This window comes from Berghia stephanieae, chromosome 1, assembly GCF_034508935.2.
Source record: "Berghia stephanieae isolate SIO BIC M18660-M18661 chromosome 1, UCSD_Bste_1.3, whole genome shotgun sequence".
Classification (NCBI taxonomy): Eukaryota; Metazoa; Mollusca; class Gastropoda; order Nudibranchia; family Aeolidiidae; genus Berghia; species Berghia stephanieae.
The window spans coordinates 46844961-46860403 of NC_088360.1; the positions used below are offsets into that span (position 1 = coordinate 46844961).

A 15443-nucleotide genomic window follows, 5' to 3' on the forward strand; every position below is an offset into this window, starting at 1 on the left:
CACGTTTGGTGGCAAGATTCAAGGAAAGGTACAGAGTGGATATATATATATATATATATATATATATATATATATATATATATATATTATATATATATATATATATATATATATATATATATATATATATATATATATATATATATATAATATATATAAAATATAAATTGTATCACTCACTTATATGTGGCCAAAACATGTTTCTGTGCCTTTCGTCCACGTCTTCAGTTGGCATATATATATATATATATATATATATATATATATATATATATATATATATATATATATATATATATATATATATATATATATATATATATATATATATATATATATATATATATTATTTTTTTAATTTATTTATTTATTTTATTCTTTTCTTTTCTTTTTCTTTTCATCTTTTTGTTTTGCTCAGATTAAGGTAAAACATTTTTTTTTTGTAAATGGGAAATATGTTTGGATAACTTCTTTTTTTTCTGTCAAATATATAATCGTGCTATATATAATAACATTTCTTTCTATCCCACTTAACACGTTTCATTCAGATAACTTCAATGAAGATATTCCAAGTCCAGTTTCACACAGGATTTATCACAGAGGGGACCACAGAAGTAGAATTTACACAGTAAGTAGCTTGAAAAGACTAAAGTAAAAATTATCTTTTGCTTCAGAATTTTATTTAGTTATATAATTTTTTTACTTTTCTTTTGATCCTTTGTCATTTGCACTCAAAGCATTTTGGTGGACTGAATTCAAAATGGATCCCCTTGTTTAGGAATCCATTCTCGGGGAGTTTATAAAATAATTAATGAGAATTAACAAAATAGAGATTTGTGAAACAAGGTAAAACACTCCAGTATGAATTTCTAAACTAAGATGATTTTTTTTTTTAAAAAGGAAGAAAATGATAAAGAAAATATGTATGGAATGGCAAATATATTTTGCCTTTCTCCTAAAACAACATCTCTAATTATCTTTTCATATCTTTCCCAAATGGCATAAATGAAACACTTTTCTTCGCTATATGCTCACTCTAATATCTCTCTTGAAAATCGTTTTTGAGCATCCTGTTACATTGGTATATTAATAATAAATGCCTCTAGTCGGATTAACCAAGATGAAAATGTAAAATCAGAGGAGCTTTGATGATTATTGGAAATGAAGCCAAATAAACAACAAAGGATTACCGAGATGGAAACAATTTTCACTGTAAGAGGAGGAGCCACAACAAGTCCCAAAAAGCAGGGGAAAATAAGTAGACTACTAGAACCAATCCAGTTCCAGTCTATCAAAGGAAAATTAACACTTGATCAATATTACAATCCAGTCAATTGAAAATAAATATTTACTCACAATGTTATTCAGTTACGTAGAGCTCTTATTAGTCGATTATTGTAGATTTGTTTTGCTCGAGATAAGAAAAACAAATGTGATTGCTTTTCATTGTGTTTTCTCAAATGAAATAGCTCATTAGATTTCCATCCCTCATTCGTTTACTCGTGTATGTCTTATTAATTACCTTAGCTCCTTCTTTCATTTAGAGTATACCTAAAATTATGATTTGATGAGCCATATTTTCTTTGCTTCTTTATTTGAAGGACCAAATTTGGTTACTTGTACCTGCCTTTTTCTTCCTTATTATTATTATTATTATTATTATTATTATTATTATTATATTATTATTATTATTATTATTATTATTGTTATTGTTATTTATTTATTTATTTATTTATTTTTGTAAAAATATATAATTTTTATTTATTTATTTATTTTTGTTCCGTTTTTTTTTGTTTGTTTTTTTTTTTTTAAAATTCATCTTTTGCATTCTAGAAAATCTTATTTTCACAGTTTTGTATATGTTAATCATTTCTACTCATATATTTCTTTAGGTATGACCTCGACCAGCTGGATACTTCAGACAAATACCCTGAAATGTTCCACGTCGGTTTAGACCTTATAGTTTCCCCCAAGGAAAAAAATCAGGGAGACAGAAAATTCCCATGGGAAAACGTCCCTGTGGACAAATTGACACCTAGGATACTCTTTTCATCTAAGGATGAAATGCATCAGGCATTTTCAGAATTTGGTACGTGTTACTAGTATATTCATTTTTGGCTATAACCTTCAATTCTGATTGTGATATCTTTCTTGTCTTGGTCATTTTATTCAAGGTTGTGTTCAGTTTTCAGTTTTATGTTCATGTTATCCCAAATGTCACAGATTGATTATATAATTAACAGTTCTTTTGGCCCATAACCTTCAATTTTTTTAGCTCCTGGTTTAGAGGTAAATTTCTAGTGATGACAAGTGCACTATATGCTTGTTTCAATTTTTTAAAAATTAATGGTGAAAATGGGTGGCTGGAGCCAAGCCTGATTTTGATAATAAGATTTATAAATCCATATGAAAACTTATTATTAACTTAAGTTATTACAATACTAACAACTTTGCTTTATACAATAAGAATACGGTCGGAGCCCTTCATGGTCCATGTTTAATGGTCCAATGTTTCTTTGTATTTCATGCTTCAGTAACTAAGAATAACATTACATCATCAATTATTTCTATCCTAATTCTAAATATCTTCCCTTCCCCAGCTGTTTCAGATAAGGCCAAGGCAAGGGTGTCCAAAACCTCCAGCTTTGACAGCTCGCCAGCTAACTCCCCTGCCAGAAAACAACCACCACAACAATCAGAACAAACCAAACCACAACAACAAAATGGAAGTGCCAAGACAGTTGGGTCTTCCAGTTTCTTTGAAACTCTAGAATGGTGTGAGGAGGGATCCAATCAGAACTCGCAAACTGCTGCACCTTCCGTTTCAGAGATTGGGTTGCTACAAGATGAGTCTGGAGATGATGATGATGATGATTTCAATAGCCTGAGCAAGCGATTTGAGGCACCCGAAGGATATGGACAAATAGGGGATGAAGGGGAGAAGGATGGTAATAACACTGAGAGTAACTTTTTTGACTCAGAATTCAGTGCTCAGAAAAAGGAAAAGGAAGTGGATGAGGTTGATTTACTAAATATGAATTCATCAGAGTCTAGTTCTAAACAAACATCAGTGGAGAAGGGTGTGGACTTGTTGAATATTGGTGGAGACCCATCTAATGTTGATCTACTGAGTGGTCACAGCACAACAGAGAAGACGGCACCATCCCACACCAATGGGAAAGAACCTGATTTGCTGGATATGATGGGATCAGATATCAATGCTGATAGTTTTGATCCATTCCAGCAGTTTTCTGATAGCAGACAGACAGCAACAACCCCATCTTCCAAACCAGATGTTACCACTATGGCTCCCAACAATGTAAAATCAGACAACTCCCAGTTCGACCCGTTCCTTGACTTTGGAGCAACATCATCCAAACCGTCATCTTCAACTGCCAATGCAAAACCTACTAACCAGTCGTCTGACAATGATTTCTTTGCTTTCATGGAAAGCAAGTCATCGAGTGGAGGAGCCACAAACTCTGCCAGTAAAGAAGAGGACCTGATGGGAAGCTGGGATACCAGTAATATACAAGGCTTCCAGTCATCCCCATCTCGTACACCTGGCAACAATCTTGGGCTTCCTGGGTCAGGAGGTATTCACAAAAGTGCAAGTACAGGTTCAGCTATGAATTTTCAAGGTATGATGGGAGGAAGGAACTCACCGTCTATGAACTCAGGATTGGCCAATGCATCCATGACAACACCCAACACAGGAATGGGGCAGGTACCTAAGGCTGATCCTTTTGCTGACCTAGGTAGGTATTGTTCCATGTATATTTATATTCACTTTTTTTTTCCTGTCATAACATTCTCTTTTCTCTCTCTCTCTCTCTCTCTCTCTCTCTCTCTCTCTCTCTCTCTCTCTCTCTCTCTCTCTCTCTCTCTCTCTCTCTCTCTCTCTCTCTCTCTCTCTCTCTCTCTCTCTCTCTCTCTCTCTCTCTCTCTCTCTCTCTCCCCCCCCCCCCTGTCCCTTCCATCCTCCTTCTGTTTAGTGAAGATTTACTACTTTCTACACGATCTAACAGATTCTGTTTCCTTATTACTCCTAGATGGAAAGAGGGGGGGGGGGGGGGGATAAAACTTTGCTTGTGAGATGGGTGCTTTATCAAACAAGCTATCGGGTGACTCAGAGAACAAATTTACACTTCCCAACAATGTAACTGAAGATACCATATGGGAATTTAGTTCAATTTTCATTATATACATAATTCTCTTTCATGTTAATGTGTCAGTATGTATTTTTCTTTATTTCTTCTTCTGACACTGCTTCTGACAATTATCTAAATTCATCATAAAGGACTAAATTTTTCATGTGAATTTCCCAACAGGTAATCTAGGTAAGACATCCTTCAAGTCTTCTGGCAACCCCACCAAACCATCAATGGGATCTATGGGACCATCTGTTGGTCTAGGTGAGTCAATGTCACAATACGGGTATATATATTCATTTCAACAATTTTTACAACAGACATGATTTTCTCCCATAACACTGAGTACCAAAGATAAATATAACGTGTTGAATTAGATAAATATCCATATTTCACATATGAAATAACAAATTCATACGCTGACATTTGAAAATAAATTGCAATTTGGATAAGACAAAGACCGGGTTTACAATATTTTATTTTTAGAAAGTCAAAATTGTAATGTAGAAAAAGATTTTTGACTTTACTATTCAACATTGCATTCTATGTGATGGCAGTAAATGGTAATAAAGAAGTTTTGGAAATCATGGATAATGTATGTGTGAGTCTTGATGTACGTATGAGATTCTCATTTAGTAAAGTCAAAGGTATTGATCAATCATTTGATATGCTTTCCATTAGATTTATTAAGAAAATTTAGTCTCCATAATGGTTATAAAACATATATATTCACCCAAAATTTTGATACCTCCAGCACAGAAATCATTGTCGAAGAAGAAAAATAGCACATGTAATGAGAAGCAATAGTAGTTTTGTTCTAATTTCAAAATGCTTTATATTTCATTCACAATTGAATGATAGGGAGACATTGAAATTTTTGTCAGCTGGCCAGACCCTTGTATTTTTCTTTGATGTTCTTTAAGGCAATATACAGCTCGCGAGCTGCAGGTTCCACTGGCTTATAATATTAGTTTGTCCAGATGAATGCTGTTGGTCATATTAATTATTGCTAGAATTCTAAGGATGATGATAGTGTTGTAAGTTTTAAGGTGTTTATTGCTTAAATTTGATGCGCTTTGTATCAAAATATTTTGATATTCCTCCATTTTTTGACAGTCATTTTTACTATTTTTTCATAAAAACAATATAGTTTTGAAAAAACTTACCTGCTTGTACCAAGCTTTGTAGCAATATTGAGACTTTGAAAATTACACCCCAGTCACTATTAAGTTGACCATTGAGACTGAAACTGCCTGATGAGTTTGTAACCTTATGTAAAGAAGATGTATGTCTATTGTTTCATGGGGAAACCAAACTGCTTTCAGGTATGGGTCAGCCAAGCCAGAAACCTTCCATGAGCTTCCAACAATCCAATATCTATGGACAGCAACAGCAACATTCGTCTCCACAGCACCACGCACAGCAACAGCAGCAGCAACAGTCTTCGTCTTTCCAGAAACCCAATTACTCCAGTAGTGTGATAGGAGACAGGACTGAAAGAGGAGTTAGAAAAAATATTGGTAGGTTCTTGCTGAATAGATAGCTGCCAGATTTTACCCTCTATTTCCACTTTTCACCTTAAGTTTTGACTTCCAACACTAATAATAGATATGATCCACCGTTTCAAAATGATATTATGTTAAGTTGTGCCTTGAGATGGAAATTAAATTTGAACTCAAAATTATTATATTTGAGTTCAATTGGTGTCTTGTATTGAAGAGGGTGAATAGATTTTAAAACCAGAAAAAAAAAAAATAAATCCTCAAATTCTGTAACACTGATCACCACAATTCATCAGTTTTTGCTAGACTAGAGAGTTTGTCATTAAAAAGGCAGTGAAGAGTTTGATGAAAATAGAAACTGATAATGCAGTGGGTGAAATTCTTATATTTTAGGGACCATTGCCACATGTGCTTGGGGAGGCAAGACCTGTTCAATATCGCAAATATTCATAGAACTAGGAATTTTGGTATCCATCTGTAGATTTACATAAGCATCTTAAATTAAATAAACCATTTTGAAAATGAAAATTTGGTGCCAGGGTAGAATAGTCAGGACTTCAAAGTGTTATTCTATCTTAGTGGAGACAAATTGGTCATTAATAATCATATTGACTACTCTTTTTACCCATGAAAACATTGATAATTCACAGGTCTGATATCGGTTCATTTATGCTTTCTCTGCTGTCCCATATATTGGTTGTCTTTACTGTATGGCATATTTACTTCGGCGTGCCGCAGAGTTTTTTATGTTTTTTTTTTTATGGGGTGTGGGGGGGGGGGGGGGGGGGGGGGGGGGGGGGGGGGGGGAGAGGAGGAGGTGGGGTTTTATATTTATAGAAATATCTTTTTAAGAGCGACAATATTTTTTTAAATATCGAAATTATTTCTCTATGGTTTGGCTTCATCCATTTTTAATATGTATTTTGTATCCACTGGAGTTATCTCATGTATTTTGTAACAATTTGAGTGTATTTCTTTTGGCAGAAGTCCTGTGTGCCTATGTCTAGGTAGGACTGTGTATATTTCTCTTTGTATCTACTCCTATTCCTTATTTTATTTGTTCTTACTTTTTCTTTAGCATGTTTTGTGCTTTTAACTCTAGACCTTTTGATACCATTTTCTCTTTTACTGGCTATGAAATAAGCCAGAACTGCCACAATTAAAAGAGATAATTCAAGACATTACGCAAATATACAAATATCCATTCTTAGATTAGATCTTTGGCATGTCTATGAGGGAGCCAGTCAGGCCTTGGATCTACTTTGGAAAATCTGCTATCCAATACTTTGGCTAATGCTGTTCAATTATTGCTCCATCCCGTTCATTCTAATGTTGATATCGATATGTCGAGTGGCAGTATGTTACCATCGTCCTTTTTAAAAATATCTTCAGCAACAGGTGCAGGCCCCAAACCCAAAGTAACTTCTGACACTTTTAATGACCTTCTGGGTGACATGACCTTCACCAGCCGTAAGGAAAATGAACCAAAGACCATTGGAGATATGAGAAGGAAAAACTTGGCAGAGGAGATGGACCCAGACAAGCTCAAGGTGGGAGCACTCTGCTATTTTGTTTTACCTAGACCTTGATTAGTATCTTTTACTAAAGTATGATCCCAATGAAGATGCTTTCTTTTTCTTGTAAATCAACAAGTAGATCGTCCCCTTCTTCTATTATATCAGAGCCATAACTGTAGTTTTAGTTGCAATAAATGAGCACAAACAATTGTTTGCTACCCTTTTGATGGAAAACCTGTCTGATGCAAATTCAAATCACCAAATCCAAAAGACCTAAGCTACCCAAATCACTACTGGGTAGTCAGAGGGGTCAAGAAAAAAAACAAACTTGGTTAAACTTGAGATTGAAACCATTTCCTTTGCTTGAGTTGAGTTGCTTTGCTTGATATATATATATTTGAAAATTACCTACATATAAAAAGTCCAATACAGATTTGCATTCTTCCCTATTGTGATGTTTCCATACCATGAAGCCAGTTGTAATGATTTATGATTAGTCATTCGTTATACTTCATTCACTTTTTTCCTTGTAATGGCAGGTGATGGAATGGATCAAGGGCAAGGAAAAGAATATCCGTGCCTTGATCTGTTCTTTAGGGACTATTCTTTGGGATGGAGAAGCTCGATGGAGGACAGTAGGCATGCATGAGTTGGTGACGCCAGACCAGGTTAAAAAGTGGTATAGGAAGGCTGTGCTTTGTGTCCATCCTGACAAGGTAAAATTCTCTAGAAAGGATACATTTACACTAGTTTTTCAAAACAAAACAAAAATTAAAGATTTAATTCTTTATTTAAAAATTTTTTTAAATGCCCCATGCTTACAAAGTATATAACTTTAAAACAACCACAATGATTAACAGGTCAAGCCAAATACAATAATAGTTATTAAATGATTTACTACCAATATACTTATGAATAATCAACTTGTCTTGAGCATTTTTATTTTTAATAACTGTACTTTATCCAATTATGCCTAAACTGAAATTTAGTCCCAAAATTTAAATGCTTTTTATTTTGATGTAAAAATGATTGTGCTGGAGAAAAATTACGGGTTTTTTAATACAGTCATTAGAAGTTTATGGTTAAAAACATAAAAAAACATAAATATTTTTTCATGTTATCGGAAGCTAAATGCCTGTTAAAAAAAAGAATACATTAAAAACCAAATGAGCAACAAAAGGTTCTATTACTTGTATTGTTTTGGTATATTGCTCTGAAAACGTGTATCATTCTCTACCTACTATCAAGTTAAGGTTATCCTATTCAGATAGTGTTAAGCTTAGCTTAGACCACATTTGTTTTATACTTTTTTTCATTTATTCCCTGTTCTTTTGTTCCTTTCCTCCAAATCACATCCACAGCTTACAGACGATCCTAACCAACCACTGGCCAGGATGATATTCATGGAGCTGAACGATGCCTGGGCTAAGTTTGAAGAAGACGGAGCCAAGCCCTTGTATTAAAATCCTCTTGTGTTTCAGATGTCCTGTTTCAAATGCCCATTCAATCATTAGAAGCAGGGCCTGTACCAATGTGAGAGAAAGCCTAATATATTGACTTGTTTTAATACGTTTTCCAACTTTTTAGATTTTTGTTACTCCTTGGAAAACTAGATCCAGAGATGATGTAAAGAAAACATGATCTCAATGAACCAAATGTTGTCCTGCTGACACAAAGTTTTGATACATGAAGTTATCCATTTGGTGATTAGTTATTTTATTGGTAAATATTTTTATTCAATCATGTGATATAATGATTTGTCAGAGTTGTGATTTTTTGGGTTTGTATATTCACGAATTCATATTTTGACTAATGGAGTCATTGACACCCATGGAGTCTCAATTTAGAAAACTGCTGTGTACTGAATCATCACCTCAACTTTATAGCTGTCAGCAAGCTTACATGTTGTTTTTTAAAATTAATGATAAGGATTGAAAATTTCTTCTCATTTTTCTATTCAAGATAAGTAGGGTATTCTGTGCCGATGGCTGCTGAACTGTTTCCGTATTAAAATGATGTTATTGTTTATCTTAGATAATTGTATTATAGACACATTTTGTAAATATCGTCAGGATTTTATGTATAGAAGTGTCATTCACCAAGTAATTCCGGAAATTCTATTTGAATTGAAGGAAATAGTGAAATAAGTAATATATATTTCCACCAAGTTTTATGTCAGATCAATATAGAATACTGTATTAATTGTTGTTCATTTTTTAAATTATTTTTTTTAGAATTGATTAATTAGAAACCTGAAGTGTCTTATGTTCCTTGTCCTTTGTGGTTATAGATGACCCTTTACCATTATTTTACTGCCATTCCAGTAGGTCTATTTAAGTTAAAACCTGACACATGATCTTGAGTGCCAAGTATTATGGTTTTAATTGTTTTTGTTGTAGTTTTTACCAAGTTTCATGTTTAGAATGTAACTGAAATAAAGAGTTAATTATGTTATCAGAAAAACATTTGCACTAAATGAAAGATGTACTTGGCTATCAAAGTAACATACAAGTCATTGTTTTTATTTTCTGAATATGTATATATGGACAACTTTGGCTTTGGAGACAATTGTGTATTGAGGAATATTGGCAGTTTGACGTCATTTTTTCTCTTTTTAATGGACAAGAAGGAGATTTGCTAATGCGGACAATGGCCAAATTGTAAGGTGGACAATGTGGTGGTAATTTACCAACACTTGTTTCTTGTTTATCACTTATGAAACTGTTGCTTAGTTTATTTAGACTCTCATGACATGATGGACAATTACACATCTTGCGAAATTGCACTTTGATGATGATTGCTTGTCATATCATTCAATTGTTTGTCGTCCTTTGTTCATGTGTTAGGGTCACATAATACTCTAACTCGCCACTATTTGATTTTTGGCATTTGACAATATATGTGCTGATTACATTACTCTCAATACGTGGTTTGTATTTTCTTATGGTGTGTCAGATGCATAGCTATAGGTTAGTCTGTTTAAGGAGGAAAATATATATATAGGTATGTATATCTCTTTGTTCACCATTTCATTTTAATGAATGGTACTAATATGTTGATTATTAAGATACACACACGCAGATGGAAAATATGTGTGTATAAGAACATTTGATTTTGTATTTCATTATGTTAATAATGGCCACAATTCATGTCTATTTATTACATCTTATACAGTAATAACATTCATTGATTTTTAAAAAGAAAGATTCTTTGTTGAAATTTGTGGGCCGTTTTGGGTTTGTTTTTGTTTTTTTTTAAAAATGTATTAATAAATGATAATAATGCAAATTAAATCGTTCACATTTACCCCTTTATGAGAGTTGTCACAACATCCTTCAATTTCCCATAGCTTTGCAATTCACATTTCATTGTTCAATAAATGATTACAAGTTTTGGAATCAGTTTTTAACATTAAAATTTATAACAACAATACAAACAACAACAACAACAACAACAAAAATGTTTGGATTTAAACTCTTTGTCTGCCAACGAACACATAAAATGAAAAAGTGGTTTAGAACTCTTCAGCTTCCCTTGTGAGCTAGGAATGTTAACTTCCCTTAATATGTTTAGTCCGCTCTTTCTCTTCTTCATTGAGACTTTTTCATTTTGCAGAGATACTCAGCATTCATGAGATTGATGCCGATTTGGAATATTTCACTTAATTACTTTAGAGATCTACTTGTATATTGATGTAACCATAGCAGAATTTCATGTTAAAGATGCATGTATGTTTTGTTGATGTCACCACAGCAGATATTGTCATAAGTGATACAACATCAATGTCATGACATCATTGACATTTGCTTGATTTCATTGAAAGGGTATGAAATAGTGCCAGACAAAAAAATGAACGCTTCGACAGGGTCAAATCAGTGTCCTAAGGTACCGAACCATTTGGACAGATTTTATGCCATTGCTCTACTATCGAGTTTTTCACCTCTGATGGGACCAACTGTTGAAAGTAAACATTCCTGGATGTCATAAGAATGTGAGTGATAGTTGTAATAAAGTCAGTGGCAAATTCTCAGTTTTATTTTTGTTACAGGGTGGTCATTGATATAACTGTTCTTGTTTGAATTAAAGTGTAGGTGGAATAATCTAAAATTTAAGTAAATCTTGAATTTTGCCATCTTTCCTATCAATTTTGTCTTAATCTCCTTTGTAATCCTTACTTGCTTCAAGCACCAATAAATATATCTCGAACAAAGTCATACAATTTCCTGACTGTTTGTATATTTATTTTTCATGCTTGGCCGAGATGGCAACTCTGTTTTTATGGTGTCCAATACCATAAATTACAACGATAGTGGATTATTTCACCTCAGAGATTTAACAAGACACCCTTTTGAAAACATTAAACATTACGGTGGTGGTGTGTGAATCTTTGAGTGTGGAACATGGAAAACTGAAATTTATGAATATCTTGAATACACGGAATCAGATATCTCATGTTTTATCTGTTATTTATTTTCCACTCATCCCGTAGTTACTGTGATATATTGTACATTATATATGGACTCCTTCACTATCGCTCTTTATTTAGCCATAGATGTGTGTTTGGGGTGGCAGATCAGATACAACATGATATATATATACAAATTCTTTCAGTGTTCTTCATTGTATATTATGATATAGAACAGTAGTAGTGTTATAAGTTTGATATATTCTCCATCACCTCTCTCTCTCTCTCTCTCTCTCTCTCTCTCTCTCTCTCTCTCTCTCTCTCTCTCTCTCTCTCTCTCTCTCTCTCTCTCTCTATTTATTTATATATATATATATATATATATACATATATATATATCGTCTCTGTTTCTCTCTTCCCCTCACACACACATACACACACACCCACACACATTTTCTTTATGTCATGTATAGTGTAAGAACCCCCCTTTAATCTGTCAATGGAGATGTACTACTTAAATTTTGTAGGATCAGAATGTTACCATGAATATGATAATAGAATATTCTGTGTTTAAAATTAATATTTTCTGTTATACAATGGTACGAAATGTTAAGGCACATGGTGAACATCAATAGCCCTCATCCATCACTATATGATGTTTTTTAAACACAGTTTTCCATATTAACTTGTTTGCGGGTGGTTGGATGGGAGCATCACCCTTGAATCATATACCTATGATGTTCGCATGGGTGTACGATCCGATAGTGATGTCGTTTTTTCTTCTCTTTACTAGCCTATCCTGCTTCTTTGGTTTGTGATTGTATTTTTGACAGGGGATATTTTTTTTTTTCTGTAAATCTTCTGCCTGTTTGTTCTTGGTTATTTATAATTTAGCTTATGATATCTTTAGGTTATGATTTTGATTTACATTTGTACTATTTTTGTTAGATTGCTTGTTTTTTTGTTTCAGCGGTCTCTCATATAACCTCAATTGTGTTGGAAGAGACCTAAAGCAACAGACAAACAAACAAATATTAACTTGTTTGATAATAGGATGTGTAGATGGTCTTGTTACACACTAGCTCATCTGCAGGCATACATACATACATACACAAATGCACAAACACGAATTGTCAACAATGGAATATGCCATCTTCATGTTTATTTCCATCTTTAAACAAAACTCGTTTCTCTAGATGGGGTATTACCTCCCATAGTGGGCAGGGAGGCGCTTACTGTGTCTTCTATCCCACAATATCTGTTTTCCAACATGCTTTCTGTCTTTGTCTTGGAATGAGATTACTTGGTTTTGTCCAGATACCCTAGCTGAGAGGGAAATAGTCAAATGTATAGTTAGAGTTTTGGGAGATGATATTTTTTCTGTCTTGTAAATCATCTTTCTGTTATGCACTGTCTTGTTTTGTTAACATATTATATACGATTTGTAAACATTTGAGTGTATCCCTCTTAGTTGGAACCTGTGATTGTGACTGGATTCGACTTTTAGGTGATAGTGTGCTCTTGGAATCTACATCTGTTTCCTATTTGAACAAATTCCCCTTTTTCTTACCTTTTCTTGGGTGCTTTAATTGTAATTCTAGAACTTTTTACTATCCCATTTTCTTCCCTTTTACTGGCGCTGATATGTTGCAAGCGCCGCAAATTCCTTAAGAACAAACAAACCTGTTTCCATCAATGATTTGATTCTTTTTTTGATTTTGTTTAATAATTTATATGGATTATTTGAGGTTTTGATGATGGGACATTCATATTTTATACTCCCGTGTTACATTTCCTCTGATTATATGTTAATATTATATTAATTTGTACTGGAAAATTGTCTTTGCTATGTGTTTGCTATCTTGTTTTGAGTGATTAAATCAAATCAATCTTATAAGTTATTGTTTTTGAAAGTCTGGGCTCGGCGATTCTATATATTCTGTTAATGAATTATTATCTTAACTTGTTTTGTATTAAATATATTTTCTTTTATTTTCTTCTGAAAATGAAAATTTTCATATACATTCCCGTAGGGTTTATATGGTGGCTGACAACGTTGATAATGATTATTTTTAATGGAAATGTTAATGATAGATGGATATTTTTTACAATGCACTTTTATCACAATTGAAGTGGTAAAAGTTGAACACAGAAACACACAACCACAATCGCATACACAGACATATATTTTTTTTCTTAAATTAAAGATTGATACATTCTTTTTGCTATTTTGTACACAGAGCTTCATTTTTTAAAACGGTTCAGAAAACCAAACAACACCATTAGCTACATTAATAAAAACAGCAACCACCCCCGTCCCGTCATTGAAAACATACCAAAAAACATAGCACTGAGGGTGAGCAAACTTTCGGAAAACAGAGAGATATTCAACGTCGCAGCCACCCCCTACAAAGAAGCACTCACAAAAAGTGGATACAACACACCATTTTTATACACAGACGCCTCCCTCTCATGTAAACCCCAACACACAAGTGAAGAACGTAAAACAAGAAAACGACACATAACTTGGTTCAACCCACCTTTCGACATAAACGTCAGCACAAACATAGGACAGCAGTTCCTGAAGTTAATTGATACACACTTTCCAAAAAACCACAAGCTACATAAAATTATCAACAGGAATACCATAAAAATAAGTTACTCGTGTATGCGCAACATAGAACAAATAATTTCAAGCCACAACAAAAAAATATTAACAAACCACCGACAAGAGCAAAACCCACCCACTAGAAAATGCAACTGCAGAAATAAAGAACATTGCCCGCTAAACAAACAATGCTTAGAATCAAGTTTAATTTACCAAGCCACAGTCACAGAAACTAAAACAAACAAGCAAGAAAAATATGTAGGACTAACAGAAAATAATTTCAAAACAAGATACAACCTCCACACCTCAACATTTAGAAACACTAACAAAAAAACATCCACAAAACTCAGCGAACATATTTGGAAATTAAAAGACAACAAAATAGACCACAACATTTCATGGAAAATTTTATCTAAAGCAACAGGATACACACCAACATCAAAACAATGTAGCTTATGCCTGGAAGAAAAATATACTATAATCAAACAACCTCATGAAGCCACACTCAACATGAAAAGTGAGATCTACGGAAAGTGTCCCCATCAGCGCAAATTCCTCTTAATTAACTTCGAACCAGAACCACTTCAAGAAACAACAACAGTCAACAAAACAACTCAGTCCTGAAGATGGCAAATTAAGCCTGAAACATTGATGTAGACTGCCCCAAACATTGTGGTAAATATTTTAAATAATAATTCGCTCCATTACTACATGTCGAGCACTTTTCGTACCATATTTGTATCAAACACGATTCAATATATATATATATATATAATCTCTAACCTATCCTTACAAAGTAAATATTTCTCTGGAAAGTTGGACCACACATTTTATCCAATTGATCCAAAAGTATAGGACCTTTGAAGACCATTTCGCATTTTGTATTTTAAATACTATTTTTGCAGATTTTAAGTACCTATACGAATTCAATCTTAGTGACTGAAGATAAAACGAGTAGTTATCTTTTTTAAAAAATCTTAATAAGTTTTTTATATTTATATGTGTGCGGGTAAAGTAAAGAATGAAGCTTTGTGTAAAATGTGGGAAATGAGATCCTGATGACCAGGCTTATATGTCATCCACTGCCTCAATCCAGTTTGTTGAAGGGGAGCAGATGGGAAACGGTCAATCCTTAGTAAAATCGGTCTAACACTTAAAATTTTATTCCATTCAGTTTCGAAAAACATTCTTCTCAATAAAATATATGTAATCTACGTTTTAAAAAAATATAAATTAAATTGTTTGCATCATGCTCAGTCC

At 33.3% G+C, this 15443-nt stretch overlaps 1 protein-coding gene across 1 annotated transcript in view; it reads left to right on the forward strand.

The window, feature by feature from the left end:
- Positions 1-11380, forward strand: part of LOC144976299 (cyclin-G-associated kinase-like) — a 70762-nt gene extending 59382 nt beyond the window's left edge. The window contains exons 18-25 of the mRNA XM_078920495.1: positions 549-628; positions 1893-2089; positions 2601-3758; positions 4332-4415; positions 5477-5671; positions 7046-7203; positions 7710-7886; positions 8532-11380. Coding sequence (XP_078776621.1) covers positions 549-628; positions 1893-2089; positions 2601-3758; positions 4332-4415; positions 5477-5671; positions 7046-7203; positions 7710-7886; positions 8532-8633 — 2151 coding nt within the window. The 3' untranslated portion in view covers positions 8634-11380. The remainder of the gene's footprint in view (positions 1-548; positions 629-1892; positions 2090-2600; positions 3759-4331; positions 4416-5476; positions 5672-7045; positions 7204-7709; positions 7887-8531) is intronic.
- Positions 11381-15443: the final 4063 nt, after the last annotated feature.